General features: G+C 51.5%; 1 protein-coding gene across 1 annotated transcript in view; it reads right to left on the reverse strand.

Annotated features, from left to right (window-relative positions):
- Positions 1–16,526, reverse strand: part of WNT5B (Wnt family member 5B) — a 99,075-nt gene extending 82,549 nt beyond the window's left edge. Inside the window, exon 1 of the mRNA XM_057318965.1 lies at positions 16,426–16,526. Coding sequence (XP_057174948.1) covers positions 16,426–16,431 — 6 coding nt within the window. The 5' untranslated portion in view covers positions 16,432–16,526. The remainder of the gene's footprint in view (positions 1–16,425) is intronic.
- Positions 16,527–16,838: the final 312 nt, after the last annotated feature.

Below are 16,838 nucleotides of genomic sequence, written 5' to 3' on the forward strand. Positions count from 1 at the left end.
TTCAACCAAACCCACACTGGCACAAAGTGATCACCCAGCAATTTAACCATCTGCCAAAACAAGAACCAGCACACTTCAGAGAACGCTAACAAAATCCAGAGTTTTTAAAACATATGATCACCTAATATCCAGTCAAAAAACCACTAGACAAAAATAAATAAACAGGAAAAAGCTGAGACAAAATAGTCAAAATAAATCAAATTTGAGGGGTGCCTGGGTGGCTCAGTCGTTAAGCGTCTGCCTTTGGCTCAGATCATGATCTCAGTGTCCTGGGATTGAGCCCAGCATTGGCTCCCTGCTCAGCAGGGGTCTGCTTCTCCCTCTCCTTCTGCTCCTCCCCAACCTCAATCATGCTCTCTCTTTCTCTCAAACAAATAAATAAAATCTTCAAAGAAAAAAATCAAATTTGACCTGCCTCGATGTTGAACTTAGCTGAAAAAGGCTCTGAGGCAGCTATTACAACTATATTTAAATAATTAAAGGAAAGTGTGTTCAAAGAACTTAATAAAAATATGGTCGTCATACAGAAATAAGGGAATCTCAGCAGAGAAATGGAAATTATAAAAAGAACCAAGTGAAAATTTAAGGACTAAAAAGAGCAGTAACTAAAATGAAAAATTCACTGGATAATCTTAACATCAAATTGGAGATGGTAGAAGAAAGAGTCAGTGAATGTTAAGACACATCAATAGAAACTACCTAATCTGAAGAACAGAGAGAAAAGAGGATTAAAGAGAAATGAACTAAATTTCAGGAACCTGAGTGATACTATCAATCAGTCTAATACAAAAGTAATTAAAATATCACCATAAAAGGATGATAAAGGGGCACACATATAAAAAAAATGTCGGAAGAAAGAATGACCAAAAATTTCCTAAATTTGATAAAAACCACTAACTGATAGCTTAAAGAAGCTCACCAGACTGCAAGAAGGATAAACATAAAAAGAGCCATGTCTAGGCATATCACAGTCAAAATTCTGAAAGATAAAGATAAAATCTTGAAAGTAGTGGGGAATGGTAGGGGAGACACATTATGTACGGAACAAAATGTTTTAAAAAGATAGCCAACGTTTCATTAAAAAGTACAGAGGATAGAACACAACGAAACATCTTTAAGGTGCCGAAGGAGAAAAAAAAATTATAACCAGAAAAACTATTCTTCAAAAGCAAGTATGAATGAAATAAAGGCATTTTCAGATAAATGAAAGCTGAGAGAATTCACTTTCAGCAGACCAGCACTACAAAAATTGCTAAAGGATATCCATCAGACGGGAAATGTGGATCTGCAGGGAAGAATGAAGAGCACCTGAAATGATAAATTATAGTATAAGTATAAAAAACTTGTTTTCCTTCTTCCCACAATTTATCCAAAAGACAACTGACTATTTAAGGAAAAAGTACTAACTCTGTAAATAGGAGTTTATAACATATATCGAGGGCAAAGATACAACAATATACTAAGGGATGGGAGCAGGTAAATGGAATTACACTGTTGTAACTTTATCACATCTGTGGACTACGAAGACGTACAACTGGGATTTAGATAGACCCTGATAAGTTAAGGATGCTTGTGGTTAGCCTTAGAGGCCCACCAAAAACAAACAAACGACAACAAAATGGAAGGGGATGAATGGAAAATAGCAACATGGTAGACTTTACCCAAACCATATCAAAAATTACATTACATGATCAAATGTTAACATCGTTAGTAGTAAGAAATACCAGCATTATGTATCCTGTGATACGATGCTTTGAGAAGGACACAACATCGTGTTTGTAGTATTCCTGCCAGAAATGTGTAGCCACCATCTAATCCTGGGAAAACATCAGAAAAGCCCAAACCCAAACCAAGGGAGGAACATTCTATAAATGGGCACATCAAAAACGTCAAGGTCATGAAAGACATAAGAGACATTGAGGGAGTGTCACTGACTGGAGGTGAGACACTGGATTAGATTTGGGGACAGAGAAAGACAATAGGAAAAAGGCAAAATTGGAATAAGATCTGCGAATGACTTAATAGTGCAATGTGACTTTCTTATTGCTGATCACTGTTCTACGGTTGTCTAAATTGTCATCGCGAGAGGAAATTAAGGGAGGGGCATGGAGTTATTCTCTGAACTACGACTGCAGCATTTCTGTAAGCCTAAAATGATTTCAAAATAAAAAGTTAAAAGATGGTACTAAATATAAATAGACTCTCAATTAAAAGACAGATTGTTGGGGCACTTGGGTGACGTAGTTGGTTAAGCATCCGATTCTTGGGTTCAGCTCAGGTCATGATCTAGGGTCCTTGGAGCGAGCCCCGCATCGGGCTCCACGCTCAGTTGGGAGTCTGCTCGAGATTCTCTCCCTTTCTCCCTCTGCCCCTCCCACTCGTGTACTCTCTCTCTAAAATAAATAAGCAAATCTTCAAAAAAATAAATAAAAGACAGATTGTTATATTAAGCAAATATCTAGAATAATCCAAATATCCATCAAAAGGGAATGAACAAATTATCTCATATCCATTTGATGGAATACTACTCAGCAATAAAAAGGAACAAACTACTAATACCTCAACGACATGGACCCATTTCACAGATACTGTGCTGAAACCAGGCACCAAAGAGCTAAAAAATTGAGAATTCTGGTACAGTTCTATGTATGTGAAATTCTAGAACAGGTAAAAGTAATCTAGAATGACATAAATGAGATCAGCGTTTGCCTCAGGTGGGGGAAGGCTTGGCCTGTGGAGACTGTACAGGGGTCCAGGGGGCTCTCTCAGGAAGGAGAAATAGGATTGGGGTGGTGGTTGCAAAGGTGTCCCAATTCACTAAGTGTGCACTTACAACCAGTGAATTTTAACCAGTGAATTTTACTGTATGCCAATTATATTTCAATAGAGTTGATTAAAAAGGAAACGTAGGAAGCATCCCCACCGCTCGGCTGTGGCAATATAGGGCGGCGTGTGAAGAAACAGGACACAATGTATAAAGCGTATGAGTCTGGGCCCTGAGACTTAGGCTGACCCTAACACAGACGGACTGTGGAAGGAAGTTCAGGGTATTTTCTCAGAAGCTCGCTCCCTCCTGGACCAGAGTTAACAGTGGCACACCATCTCCCCACAGCTCCCCCGAGGGCAGCCAGCGCAAATGTTTATGGATAAAAGGAGGATGCCACTGAAGACCAGTCCTCAGCACAGGGATGGTGAACGGTACGCTTCAAGAATCTCACTGGAAAGAAAGTATTTAAAGCTGTCTGGTAAGCTCTGGACCGGATTCCCTTGATTTGGTTACAGCCCGTGATGCGATGGTGCGGAGGTCCGATGACTGCTGAACTGACATGCTTGGGTAGCTCGTTAAAGCCGTGCCTAACTATGAAAATAACACCAACTCCGTCCCTTCCTTCCAGACACAACCAAGCTTTGGATGATGTCAGCAGGAGAAGTCGCTGGCGACTGCGCAACAGCGTGTTTCAACCTTGTCCAGGAGCATAATTAGAGCGAACAGCTACTCCGGGACTTCTGTGCACAAGGCCCTGCGAAGTGCTTTCCATGCATTCTGTGAAATCCTCACCAGGGCCTCTTACGGGTTTTAACAGGCGTGAAAACAGAGGTCAAGCGGGTTTGGGGCTAACTTGCTCAAGGTCACCCCCGTGTGCTTCTCACACCGCCGGTGAGTTTCGGGGCCGGGATTGAGGCAGCACCTGCTGGGCTGCAGAACCTGCCTGATTTCTTCAGCACGTACGTAAGAGATCAGACCTACTCTTTCATGAGAAAGATATTTGTGTTAATGGTTTCTTTTTTAGATTTATTTATTTATTTTTGGGAGCGAGAGTGTATGTGTGCAAGCAGGAGGGGGGGAGAAGCAGACTCCCCGATGAGCAGCGAGCCCGATGCAGGACTCGAGCAGGACACGATCTCAGGACCCTGGGATCAGGACCTGAGCCGAAGGCAGACGCTTAACCGACTGAGCCACCCAGACGCCCCAGATTTGTGTTAATGTTAATGATACTTTGTCTGACAAAGTTTCCAATGCCAAGGCGGTGAAACAGGAAAAAACAAAATGGAAGAAAAGGAAAAAAGCGTGCAGTCTAGTTATAGGACGTAACTTGTCTTTGATCCTTTGGGATACTATTTCACCTCACCAGACAGGCTTCTACAAAGTTTCAAAGACTCTTTCCTAGAAATAAAGAAATAAGAAGACAAGTGCCAGATATGAATCACTGTTGAGTCACCCGGGGCTGTGTCTTGTCGGTGGATTTAAAAAGTCTCTGTCTGGGTCACATTTCTACTCTGCACGTTTCCATTTCTACAGGTAGGAACAGTGCCTTACACTGGTTATAAACCACTTTCGTACACACCATCTCAACCCTAACAGCTAGTCTGTGGCTAGGCAGGGTGGGGCTGTGTTGGGAACCCACTGACGAAGAAGAACAAGGAGACCTGTCCAAGGTGTCTTCTGCCCAACTCCCTGATAACACAGGGGCAGAAAGCACAGACTTCGGACCCCCAGTGACTGCGGGGCTGAACGTCCTGGAGCACCAGGCCTCAGGCCCTATGGGACACCTGCTCTTTGCCTACCATCTCCTATCTCAATTTCAGCTTTCAGTGGGGAGATGTTCAACACAAGGCGACACTCAAACTATCCTATCTGGCAAAATTACAGAAGCACATTTCCAAAGGAATGCTAAGGCAGGCACCAGGAAATGACAACAGGTCAGCTTGGTAAATAGTGATCGATGACATCATCTTACTTATTAGATGCTACAGATTCTAAAACGTGCCATTATTTTGTACCATTAAGAAAGAAAAGTTCTCGCATTAAACTATGACACCTACTGATTTTAAGGTTCCTAATCTCAGATCTATGAAAATGTATCTTAGTATTGATGAAATACGACAATTCAAGACCAGCTTTCTCAAACTGGGGATTATGACCTCGGTAGAAGCCTCCCGCTCATTAATTTATCAGTATTATTAAGCAATAACAATGCCAAGTGCTGGGCCCATCAGTGAGAAGAGAGCAGCAAAGGTGAGTAAAGGCATCATCTCCAGCGTTCAGAACCCACCTCTTAGATCAGCTCCTCAAGGAGGATTCCAAGAGCCAGGAGCTACAGAGCTTTGAACAGTGTTTTTAAGGTCTCCTTTGTCTCCTCAAGGTCAAGACCAATCAAATGATGAAACACCCAGTTCTTCCGGACCAAACTCTGGCCAGTATTTGGAGCATCTCAGTGACAATTTCTTGCACCCGTTTTTCTTTTTCAGTGAGGAATTAAAGAAAGGTACTAACACCGACTACATCCTAAGTGCCAGGAATCGCCCCGATGCACATACGTTATCACACCGAATTTCCACAATAACAGTACGAGTTGGGCGTTATTAACCCTGTAATACTGTTTAAAGGATGAAGAACGGGGAGCTCAGAAAAACTAAATAGCCAGCGTGAGGTTGGTCAGGGTTCAAACCCCGGCTCATTTTGCCCCCCCAAAGGCCATGTGCTTTCTACTGGACAGGGGACAGAAAGCAGGGAGGATGAAGGCTTTTCAAAGTTTGAAAATCACCGCTGCTCGAAGGTGAAGTCTAGACGGCTGGTGTTCTAGCTAAACAACGACCAGTAAACAACAAAGCCCCTTCCGCTACGGGTCACCTCACGCAACCTGGGGACCGTTTGATCAACAGGATGGCTGTTCACCTTTCGGAGGTGATTTGCGTACAGTCCTAGCTGTGTGCGGGAAGACAGCTTAGCCAACCACACAGCTAGGGGTGATGAAAAAAGGTGTGAACACAGGTAATTACAACGTAGGGCAAAGAGTGGAAAGGGCCATGGTCACGAACATTCCCTGAACCGTAACAGCTCTTTGGGGAGCCAGCTCCGAGCCACAGGGAGATCACTGCTGGCCGAGGGGACCAGGGAGGTGACATCTGAGCTGCACCGTAAGGAACAGGTAGGTATGAACAGGAAGAGAAGTAGGGGAAGGGATCTGAGAGGAGCCAGGGCCACGAGCAAACACTAAGAAGCAGGGCTTCCAGCTCGGCTGCGATATAGGGGAGGGACAGGAGAGATCTGGAGAGGTGGGTCAGGGTAGGATTGCCAAGGGCACTGGAAAACAGAGTAAAGGCATCTCTTCAGCAGGGAAATGAACTGTAAGCAGGAGAGGCAACAGCATGATTCGTGTGGGAGCAAGGTGACAGGTGTCCTTGCGGGGTGTGGACCAGGGACAAAGAGCTGGTGGGAAAGCTGGGGCCATAATTCACATCTGATGCATAAAAACTCGCACTCGGGCAGCGGCACAGATGGATATCAACTCCAAAGGATTTAGGGGACACGAAAACTAGGGAAACAGTAGAGACACTTTAGAGCAATGGTGCTTAACCAAGGGAGGTTTGGCCCCCACAGGACACTTTTACTTACAGCCCTGGGAGGGCAGTTCCCCTGGCATCTCGTGGGGAGCGGTCAGGAATGCTGTTAACGCTTCTATGATGCACAGGGCAGTCCTCCTCAACCAATGATCAGGTCCAAAATAACCCACAGCGGAGAGGTTCAGAAACACTGTTTCAGAACCACAAGGCAACAGAACTGGTAAAGATGGGACGCTGGGCCTGCCGCTCATGAGACGAAAAGGCAAAGAAACCCCGGGGATGGCTCCACACAGACCACGCACCTGTTCGTCATTCCTCTCATCCAGGTGTGTGCACCTGCTACAGGCCAGGCCCCGAGAGGCACTGAAGATGGGAACGGGCCCCATCCTTGTCCGCTAGGCCTCGCCATCGGGAGGGGAGAAAGCACATCAGAAGCACGCACGTCTGTGAACACAGATGTGCCTGCACATGTGTGCAGAAAAGACTGAAAAGGAATGTTCCAAAATATTATCAGTGATTATCTCTAACTTGGAATTCACATTTTTATTTTTCTCCCTGTTTTTCCATGAAAATATGGATGGAATGAAAAAATGAAAACAGCTCCGTATTTTTCAGTGAGCACATCTTAATCTCATCAGAACAAAGAGAGGTATGTCCTGGGGCCACACATTCCCCCGGGGTGCCCTGCCTCTGGGATCTGGTGAGGGACAGGGGAAGAAGAATGGGGAGCCACAGAGCAGAGGCAGGACCCCCTCTTCCACTTGCAGACTCTTGCACGTCAATGCAGGAGACCCCCATCGTTCCTTCAGTCCCTTCACCCACTCTGTGTGGGGCATGGTTTTAAGTGCCCAAGATACAGCACTGGACGAAACAGACAAAATCCCTGCCCTTGGGATGTCGGTATTCTAGTGAGAGGGAGCAGACAAGAGAACAAATACATAAAATGTATAAAACTATGCATGTTCAGTGGTTATAAGTGCTATGGAGAAAAAACACACAGAGAAGAGGGTCAGAAATAGGTACGAGGGTTGTAGTTTATACAGAGAAGCCAAGGAAGACCCTTGCTGAGGAGACATTATGGAGGGCCAGAGGAGGGAGAAGGGGGAAGAGGGAGCAGGGAGAGGAGGGAGGGGCAGCGCGGGCAGAAGAACAGCAAAGCCCAGGCAGGAGGCAGGAGGCAGGAGGCAGGAGGCAGGAGGCAGGAGCGTGCCTGCTGGGCTCACAGACCAGCAAGAAGGCCACTGTGCTGGAGTGAAGGGAGAGAATAGATGAGGTCGTAGAGGGAAGCGAGGGTCAGGTCGCCCAGGCTAGCGAGCCATTGTAAGGACTTTGCCTTCTCCCTGTACCAGACGGAAGGCCATCAGAGGGCTCTGAGGGAGGGAGTGGCAGGATCTGAGGTGGTTCGTCAGGGAGACCAGTAAGGAGTGCATCCCTGTAATCCCTGAGAGTTGCTGGTGGAATGAGCCAGGAGCGAGGTGGGGGAGGTGAGGAGTGGGCAGGGATTTGGGTATCTCCTGAAATTAGACATGGCAAGATTCCCTGATGGTTGGATGTGGGTGGTGAGAGAAAGAATGAATCGGGGGGGGGGGGGCACTGGGTGGCTCAGTCGTTAAGCATCTGCCTTCGGCTCAGGTCAGGATACCAGGGTCCTCGGATCGAGCCCCATGTTGGGCTCCCTGCTTAGCGGGGAGTCTGCTTCTCCCTCTGCCCCCCTGGCCATGCTCTCTTTGTCAAATAAATAAATAAAATCTTTAAAAAAAAAGATTTTATTTATTTATTTGACAGAGAGAGAGAGACATCCAGTGAGAGAGAGAACATAAGCAAGGGGAGTGGGAGAGGAAGAAGCAGGCTCCCAGCAGAGAAGCCCGATGTGGGGCTTGATCCCAGAGCGCCGGGATCACGCCCTGAGCCGAAGGCAGATGCTTAACAAGTGAGCCACCCAGGTGCCCCAAATAAATAAAATCTTGGGGGAAAAAAAAAAGAATGAGTCCGGGGTTTATGGCATGAGAAGGATGAGGCCGAGAAGGCTGTGGGAAGAGGCCAGAAGGGAGGCCGAGACGCGTCTTCGATCCTGGAGGAGACGCTGCTTGCGCAACTGGGCACAGCAGCGTGAAGGTCAGGAGGGATGAGCAGGCAGGGGATGAAAATGTGGGATGGGTAAGCGCCCAGATGCTGTTTACAGCCACCAGTGTGGGTGCGGAGAAGTCGGAGGGGGTTGAGGAAACCAGGAAAGCCGCTGCCAGTGAGAGAGACGGGGAACTCGGAGATCACGCATCAGAGGGGGCAACTGCCCGCGGCGAACTGGAGATCTTTCCCTACCAGTTCTTTTCAAGTTATACTCGATGTGTCTTTCTTGGGTGCTTGTGCGAGGCAACCTGGGACCAGAGAGATGAGATCTAGTAACTTCTAGATGGTGCCAGCCGTCTGGAATGACAGCCTAGCAAGGGGCATGACTGAGTGCCTGGGATGTGAGGCACCCAGGGAACTCCTAAACCAGCGCCTTCGCCATCTCCCAGAGTGGTCACAGACGGGGTGGAGACTGTCCTAGCAGTAACGGCAGCACGCAGGAATGCGCCAGCTCCCCTCGAGAGCAGCTGAGGACCCAGCCTGAGCCACAGGTCAGGTCGGGGCTTCATGTCACGGATCTACCCCTGGGCCTGGATGGTTTCCTCCGGCTTCCCCATTCTTTCCGCATTCCCTCCCTACACCGCATGCCCAAACTGCCTGTGACGTCCACGATCACAGGATGGGTCTGAAGCACAGGATATGAGAGGATAAAAGACTTGAGAGGTTTTGGAATACCGCACTTTTGCTGCTTGCATGTTGTAGAAGTTACCAGAAGGAAAGCTACTGAAGTTCAGAAACTGTATCTTCCATCTCCAGCACCTGGGGCATGCCTGGATCAATATTTGTTATATGAATAATTCAATCGTCATCAGAAAATCAGTACAGGATGGCGTACTTATTAGGCAAAACGGACCAGTTTCTTGCAATGAACATGCTATACAATTCCATCAGCAATAACAATATACATTGGACATCTTTTAAGCTCAGACACTGTTCAGATGCTGTTTTAGCTCTGAGGATGCAGTGCAGAGCCAGACAAACATGGGGCAGGGACAGACTTTTAACAAGAACTAATAGATGAACAGGAGACTGCAGACGGTGGGAAGGGCTCTGGAGGAAACAGAGAGTGCCAGGGGGCAGGTGGCAATTCTGCTTGGCAGGACCTCCCTGAGAAGCGGAGACCTGAATGGGTGGGGAGGAGCCATCGGGTGCAGAGAGAGCAGGCGTAGTCCAGGCAGAGGGAGCAGCAGGTGCAGAGGCCCCGAATGAGCTCAGAGGGTTTGAGCCGCATCATGCCCACGCACGTGTGGCAGGAACTGGGCGTGACAGAGAGAAGTGCAAGATGAGGCTGGAGAGGCAGGAGCCAGGCTGCAGGGGGCTTTGTAGGCTTTCGTGCAGGGCTGGGTTTTTGTTTTGTTTTAAAATTTTTTTGAGAGCGAGAGCATGTGCGCCTGTGGGTGCTGGGGAGGGGCAGAGGGAGAGGGAGAGAGAATCTCAAGCAGACTCCCTGCTCAGCACCGAGCCCGACACAGGGCTTGATCTCAAGACCTGAGTCAGAGACTCAGATCATGACCTGAGCCAAAATCATGAGTTGGATGCTTAACCGACTGAGCCACCCAGGCGCCCCAGGGCTGGGCTGTCTTTGAAGTCGCAGTGGAGCTAAAGAGGATGTTCTCTGGGAAATGTGAAAGCTCTCTGTGAATTTCAGGAAGTGTACACAAAATCTGTAGGAAACCGTGTTTCGTAATGGCTCTGTTTCTGACACTTCTGAGAGAGACGCCTTTCTCTCAGAGAAACCGGAAGATTAGGTCAGGAACAACTACTTTAGGATCGAGGCTGGGTAATCTCTGGGTTTTGACAAAGGAGAGGACCCACTCCAAGCCCCTAGAGGCAGCCTCACCTCCCTTCTGGAGAAGGGCTCTTAGCTGGGAAAGCGAGTGGGTCCCTGCAAGGGCAGACGTGCCTGGGAGGGCTGACAGTAAGTTTTTAACTGTCTGAACCGGAAGGCCTGTAAATGGGAAGGCACTCTTGAGGGAGCTCTCCTTTACCCACTACTTGTTATAAACGCTCCCCTCCTCCCTCACTCAATCTGGCTACCTGCTGGCCCCCGGGGACTGGGACGGGGACGTGTGAGCGGGAGACCCCGGAGTGTTTCCTTCCGCGGCCATACGGTGCGAGCCAGACCTGGCCCAGGAGAGAAAGGAAAACTCTCAACTCTCATCTTCCCCTTTATAGTTAAAACTTAGTTTAGATTTGATACCACAGAGGTTACCCTTTTAAGAATAAGAAAATACAACATGTCAAGAATTTGAGTGGTTTCCAAACACAGGGACTATACCAACATCTGCTTAGTTAAACCAACGGACTTGCTTGAGATGGGATCAGCAAGACCCCATCCCTCCCAGCCAGGGACTTGATCCTATCTCAACCTGCAGGACCCCATCAGAATCCACTCTCCTCCTGAGACTGTCCCACTTTTCCCTCCCTTCATGACAGCCAACCCTGAACATGTGTGCTCTCCCGTCCTGGATCATTCCACAAACCGGGACCCTCAATTCCCTTTGATGTGATGATCAAAATATCTATGCTTGGGGTGCCTGGGGGGCTCAGTCAGTTAAGGGTCTGCGTTCGGCTCAGGTCAGGATCCCAGGGTCCTGGGATCAAGCCCTGGACATCAGGCTCCCTGATCCGTGGGGAGTCTGCTTCTCCCGCTCCCTCTGCCCCTTCCCCCTGCTTGTGATCTCTCTCTCTCAAATAAATAAATAAAATCTTTAAAACAAAATATCTAGGCTTGATTGGACACTGTCAGTGTTCATGAGAGTCCTTCGGGAACTGGCGAGCACATGCTGACTTAAGCGATGGGTGTGCCGCTAGCGTCCCCCACAAACAGCCTCCATCTTTAAATGCGGAGCAAGCAGGGGGCAGAGACTTGGGAGTTCGAACTGCACTGCCAATGGGCCTCATCAACAGCACCATTAGCAGTCCTGCAAAGTCCTGGGCACAGCTGTAGTGCTTTATATACACCGCGCTTCCTATAGCCTTTGTCACAGCAATCACAGAAACGTGAAGTTACTGTTTCTGCTTTACAAGGGAAGAAACTGAGGCATGGAGAAGTCAAGGCTCGTCGCCTAAGGTTACATGCCTGGCTACTAAGCTCTGGGATTCACACCCTGGTGGCCTGACTCCAAAGCCCTGGTCTCTATTGTCTTAGTTTTCTAAGACATATCCTGATAGTAGGACCTAGAACTCCTCCCTGGCCTCTTCTCCCCTCCCCCTGCCCGTGCCCCATTCACCAGCTCCTGCTCCTGAATGTGACCTGGAATGTTCTAGTTCTAACCTTATGTGCAGAGTCTCTTTAAAGGTTTAATTACCGGGATTGCAGCTCTTGCACCCCAAACAAGATTTGTGTGAAGCTTTTAGTAATTCATTATTGAAATCTTCCCAGGAGAAATTTCTCAACGGTGAAGTGTCTGTCATCTTAGAGATGATCTGTGAAAGGACTCGTCCGAGCGGCAGCCTCCCGCCGTGATGGCAGCCTCCTACCACTGTGGGCTATTTGCTGAGAAGAGAAATGCGGGAGGGGCCGGAGTCCTGGTTGGGACCCCGGAGATGCCCCGAGCACAAGGCTGTTGTGCAGCTTCTCCCCTTAAAGTCCTGGCTCCCCCTCCGGGGAAGGAGGGCAGAGGGGAGACACAGCGGTGCCCTGGATTACCCCCAGCTAGGGTCGGAAAAGCTTTGCTGCTCCCCCAGCAGGAATCAGAGCAAATCTAATGACTGAGCACTCTAGATAACTTTAAAGTGACCTTTCAGGGCTAAAGTTTGCAAACCCAAAACTTCTAATCCACTGCCTTTTCTAAATAAGCCCAGCTATCGTTTTCCGGGCCTGGGGAAATCCACTCCTGACCTTTTATCAATTAGTCAGACAAGAGCAACCTTTGAGGAGTTAGCATTTCTGAGGCTCAAGGGGGCTGTAGAAGACAGAGGACTGGAAACCCTTTTAAGAATGGACTCCAGGGGCCTCCCCCCAGGAACTCAGACACCAGCCCCAAGTCACCCGAAGCTGGAGACAGAGGCTCACCGTAATCCTCCTCGGGAGGCCGGCTAACCACAGAGGACCCTGCCAGGCCAGAGCCCAAAGCCAGGAGCACAACCAGAGCCTCCGACTCGACCACAAACCCTGCTGCAAGACCACGATTTGTGAAACAGCAACTCTGTGAAAGCAGCCGGCTCAGGCCACCCCTCCGTGGGGACGCACCTCCTTTGATTGGCTGCTTCCCCTCCCCGGGCCGGGGCAGAGCAGAGGATTTCCAAAATGGAACCAGCTAAAGCTGTTGAAAACGACGGAATGCTAGCCCTGGAAGGGGCCTCCAACGCCCTCACTCTATGGAAGAGACAACTGACACCCCAAAAGCAGAAGCTACAATGCATCCCTCTCCCAAACACCCCTCTCCCCTTGCAATATAACCTTCACGGCAACACCTCAGAAAAAGAGGCTATGCCAAGAACCGGACATACAGACAGGTTGGGATTTGGAAGGTTTAGAGGTTTGGGGGTGCAAAAAGAAAGTCCGAGAAAACACCCCTGTGCCTTTAAGGACTGCACTGCTGCCAGCACCCTACTGGCTCTTTGGGGGTCCCAGAGCCAGGCGGGCAGGGCTGGGTAGTGACCAGTCAGCACGGGCCCTGGGGACCTTTGGTGGCAGCCTGAGTCTAGGGGTCCTGAAACCTCCGTGCATGGCACTTCGAGGGTCTCCCCCAAGTACCAAACCAGGTTCCAAGTCACCCAGAAGGAAAAGAGTTGGGAAGAAAGCCACATGGGTGGAGAAGCAGGGAGGAGAGAGACCAACTTTGGAAAGTCTAGAAGCGGATTCATGCAGTACAAAAAGACACGACTGCAACCACAGGGGCAAAGAAGTCAGGAAATGCTGCAGGGGCAGCCGGCCCAGTGGCCAGACCGCCGGCCAGTGGGTCGAACTGGGGTGGAGGGGGTGGAGGTTTAAATTTAGCCAGGTAAACAGGGCCTCTGCCGGGGGAGAGGGCTGGTAAGGGCAGAGCAGTCACCTGCCCCGCGGAGTTGGGGCGCCTCTCACTGCAGGGAGGGTGCAGCAGGCCCGCTCACAGGGCTCCTCCGCCAACACGGGGGTCACGCTGCTCCTCCGAGTTGGGTAGAAGGTGATTTTTACTTTAAAAGGTGGCTCAGATTGGAAACTATCAGTCTTCTCATCTCTGTCAGAGGCTCTATTCCCATCCCCTCTGCTGGATTCTTCTGGACTCTGGCACAGTTTGAAGATGCTCAGTAGAAACCAGCCAAGGATGTCCAGACGAGGCTGGGGGAGCCCCCACGTTCTCTCCCCGCTAGGGCCTCTTTCTGTCGGTGCTGTCCTGAGTCTCGAGCGGCCTGAGGCACGCTGCCGCCCCCACAGCGGAGGGCCGTGTTCAGGTGTGGGGCCGGAGCAAAGGTGGCGTCTGAGGGAAGAGCTGTGTAGAAGCCTAAGGAGTTAAATGACAGTCTGAAAAGGAGCTGGAGGGAACAAACGCAGAAGCGAACAGGAGCGCTTTTGGGGACGTGTTGGTTGTTACTTCAGAGAGGGCAAGGGCTATCACCTCATATAGAAACGTCCTCCCCTGCTGGAGAGGCCGGGCGGGGCAGTCCAGAAACCAGCACGACCATCCTAGAAGCAAAAATTAGAATTAGTCCTCTGCCCTTCCTGAGGAAGAGCGAACAACAAAATCTTCCAGCTGCCGCTAGAGTAAGGGGTGGGGGGAGGCGGGAAATACGCAGGTGAATAACAACCCCAGATTTCTGCTTTTCACAGCATATGGCGCCCAGCAATTTGGCAACAGCCCTTTCACTTATGCTCTGGGGATAGAAAAAAATGTAGGAAACAGTTTTTTCAAGTCAGTAAGACACCCTTCAAGGTATTACAACCGCCAAATGGACTAAAGAGGAGACTGGTTTCGGGCACGCTGAGCAAACCCCTAACACACACACACGCCCTCGCTCATATAGTCATACTCAAATATATAAGAAACCAGAGCCTGGGAAAGTAGCAAATCCACGGATGGAAGACGGCCAGCCAGCTCCTCCAAGGCTGGCTCCTGCTCCCCTGGCAGTCAGAACCCCCCCCACCGCCCCGCCCTCAGTGCTCTGCACACCCTCAGTCTGATTTTCTTTAGGAAAGGGAAGGGAGCTGTGGCTGCCCTTAGGTATTTATGCACAAGGCGTCTCTTTAGGTCCTTTTACTCTATTCAGCTCCTGCCCTGGTGTCAGCTCCACCCACACATTTTAGTGCGGAGACCTAGTGTTAAGTCTGCCTCTTCCCTTGGGCTCATGGACTTGGCATCACCATGAAGAGCCCAGCTACATCACTCCTTACAACTGTGCAGAAGAGGATCTCAGCATTGCCTTCCCTTCCCAGGAGACACACCTCCTTCTCGCTATTTATAACCACAAATCTTCTGTGTCAAAGAGAGAACAGACACTATTTTGAAATGGAGGAAAACCACCACTCAGCCTTTCATAGGTCGGTATGTTTGCCAGGACTTGTGTGTGAGCCTGGACAGGCGTGTGGGCACAAGCTCAGGGCCTGGCATCCACTCATCCATGCCTTTGATAAGTCAAGCCCACATGTGAATCAGACAGTAGCAGGAGTGGCTGGGTCCAGGAAAGGGTCCCCAGGCCTTTCTGAGGGTGTTCCCGCTGCTCCCAGGGCCCTCTGATGCCTTAGGGGCCAGCCACGGAAGGAGTCACCCTAAGGTTCCACCCATGTGTGTGCATCCGTGCTGGTACTGGGCCCTGCCCCACTGACCCCGAGTTTTCTGCACCCGCATCGACGGTATGGCACAGATGTCCCATCACAGCCTTGTCTGTCAAGTGGGCACCTTTCCGGGTGACTGTAGCACTTCAGAGGATGGGAAACGTGAGCCTTTCTCCTCCAGGACCCAGGCTGAAACTCTGCCCAGGGTAGTATTAACTGAAAGCTGTTGCCAATGGGGTCAGGTGGCCAAAGCAGTGAAGGAGGGGCTGGGCAGAGTGGCCAGCAGATGCTTCCCTCTACAGCTGGGTCACCAACCCCCGCCTCAGCCACCTCAGTTTCCCTCTTGCAAAACGGAAGCAATCATGCTCCAGGCACACTGAATCATCTCTCACAATGATCTGTAGGATGGAAATATCTAGGACATTTGGCTCTGACTAGAGTGCATGGCCAAATAGCCACGGAGGCTCCACGAGGATGGACGAGGCAGAGGAGCGGAAAAGCAACGAAAGAAAACAGAAAGGTAGCAGTTCCATTCAGGGCTTTACTTGCTCTGAGGCTTAGGCAGCAATGCAGGCACCAAACTAACCCTGCTCGTGGGGGTTAAAATCATCCAGATGCAGTCCTCGCTCCAGTCTGCTGATGCGGGGCGCAGATCTCTAGCACAGGAGTCCAGCTGGGCCGACCAAGCCCGGGAAAGTGAGCAAGAAGCACCGAGGGGCTCGCACCGGTCCCGGCGCAAGCCTGGCCCCCTCCCCGGCCGCCCTCCCCTGGGGACGCGGAGCCGCGAACGCCCGGGCTGCAGGGGGAGGGCGAGCAAGCCCTCGCCTACCTGCCGGCGGCCGGGAGCGCGCCCCGGGCGCCCAGCCCCGCTCGCTCGCTGCAGGCAGCCGCGCGCCGAGAGCCCACCGCCCCAGCTTTGTTCGCGGCCGCGGGCGGAGGACTGCGCTTCCCTCGGCGCTCCCTGCCCCCCACCTGACCCGCGGCCGCCCGCTCGGGCCGAGCACCGCGCGGTCACCCGCCGAGCGCAGGGCCCCGCTCCCCGGAGCCGCCGCGCCGCCCCTCGGCCCTCCCCGCTGCTGCGAGCTGCGCGCCGCCGGGCGCCGGGGGGCCGCGAAGCTGGGGCGCTCCGGGAAGTTTTGGCCGCCGAACCCGGGACGGGAACGCCTCCCGGGCGGCGAGGGCCGAGGGAAGAGGGCCGGGGGCGGCGGCGGAGGCCCGCCGCCTCCCTTTCCCACAGCTGGCAGTCGGGCGCTTACCTGCATGTCCCGCCGCCCGGCAGGCCCGCGGGCTCCGGCTCGCCGCTCCGCTCGGCCCGGCTCTTCCAGCGCCCGGCTGCACTGGGTCGGCCGGGCGCGGCGGCGCGCGGTCGGGGGGCCCTGCCCCGCCGGGGGCGCCCGGGCCAGACGCTGCCTGCCCCTCTCAGCGAGCGGGCCGCTCGGGCCGCCGCACTGGGCTCTTCATCCGCCGCCCGGCGCGGGGCTGGCGGCGCGGACCGGCGCGCTCCTCTCCGGGGGTCCCGCCGGCGCGTCTGCTCGGTCCCCCAGATGCAGGGGCAGCCTCCGCGGGCCCTGCGGAACGGCCCTCCTCCCCGAGCGGTCCTGGATCTCGGAGTCCGCGCACCCTGCTGTCGCCGGCAGGGCCGGGGCGGGGGGGACTCCCTGCTTGGCGC

Source organism: Ursus arctos, unplaced genomic scaffold (genome assembly GCF_023065955.2).
Source record: "Ursus arctos isolate Adak ecotype North America unplaced genomic scaffold, UrsArc2.0 scaffold_26, whole genome shotgun sequence".
Lineage (NCBI taxonomy): Eukaryota > Metazoa > Chordata > Mammalia > Carnivora > Ursidae > Ursus > Ursus arctos.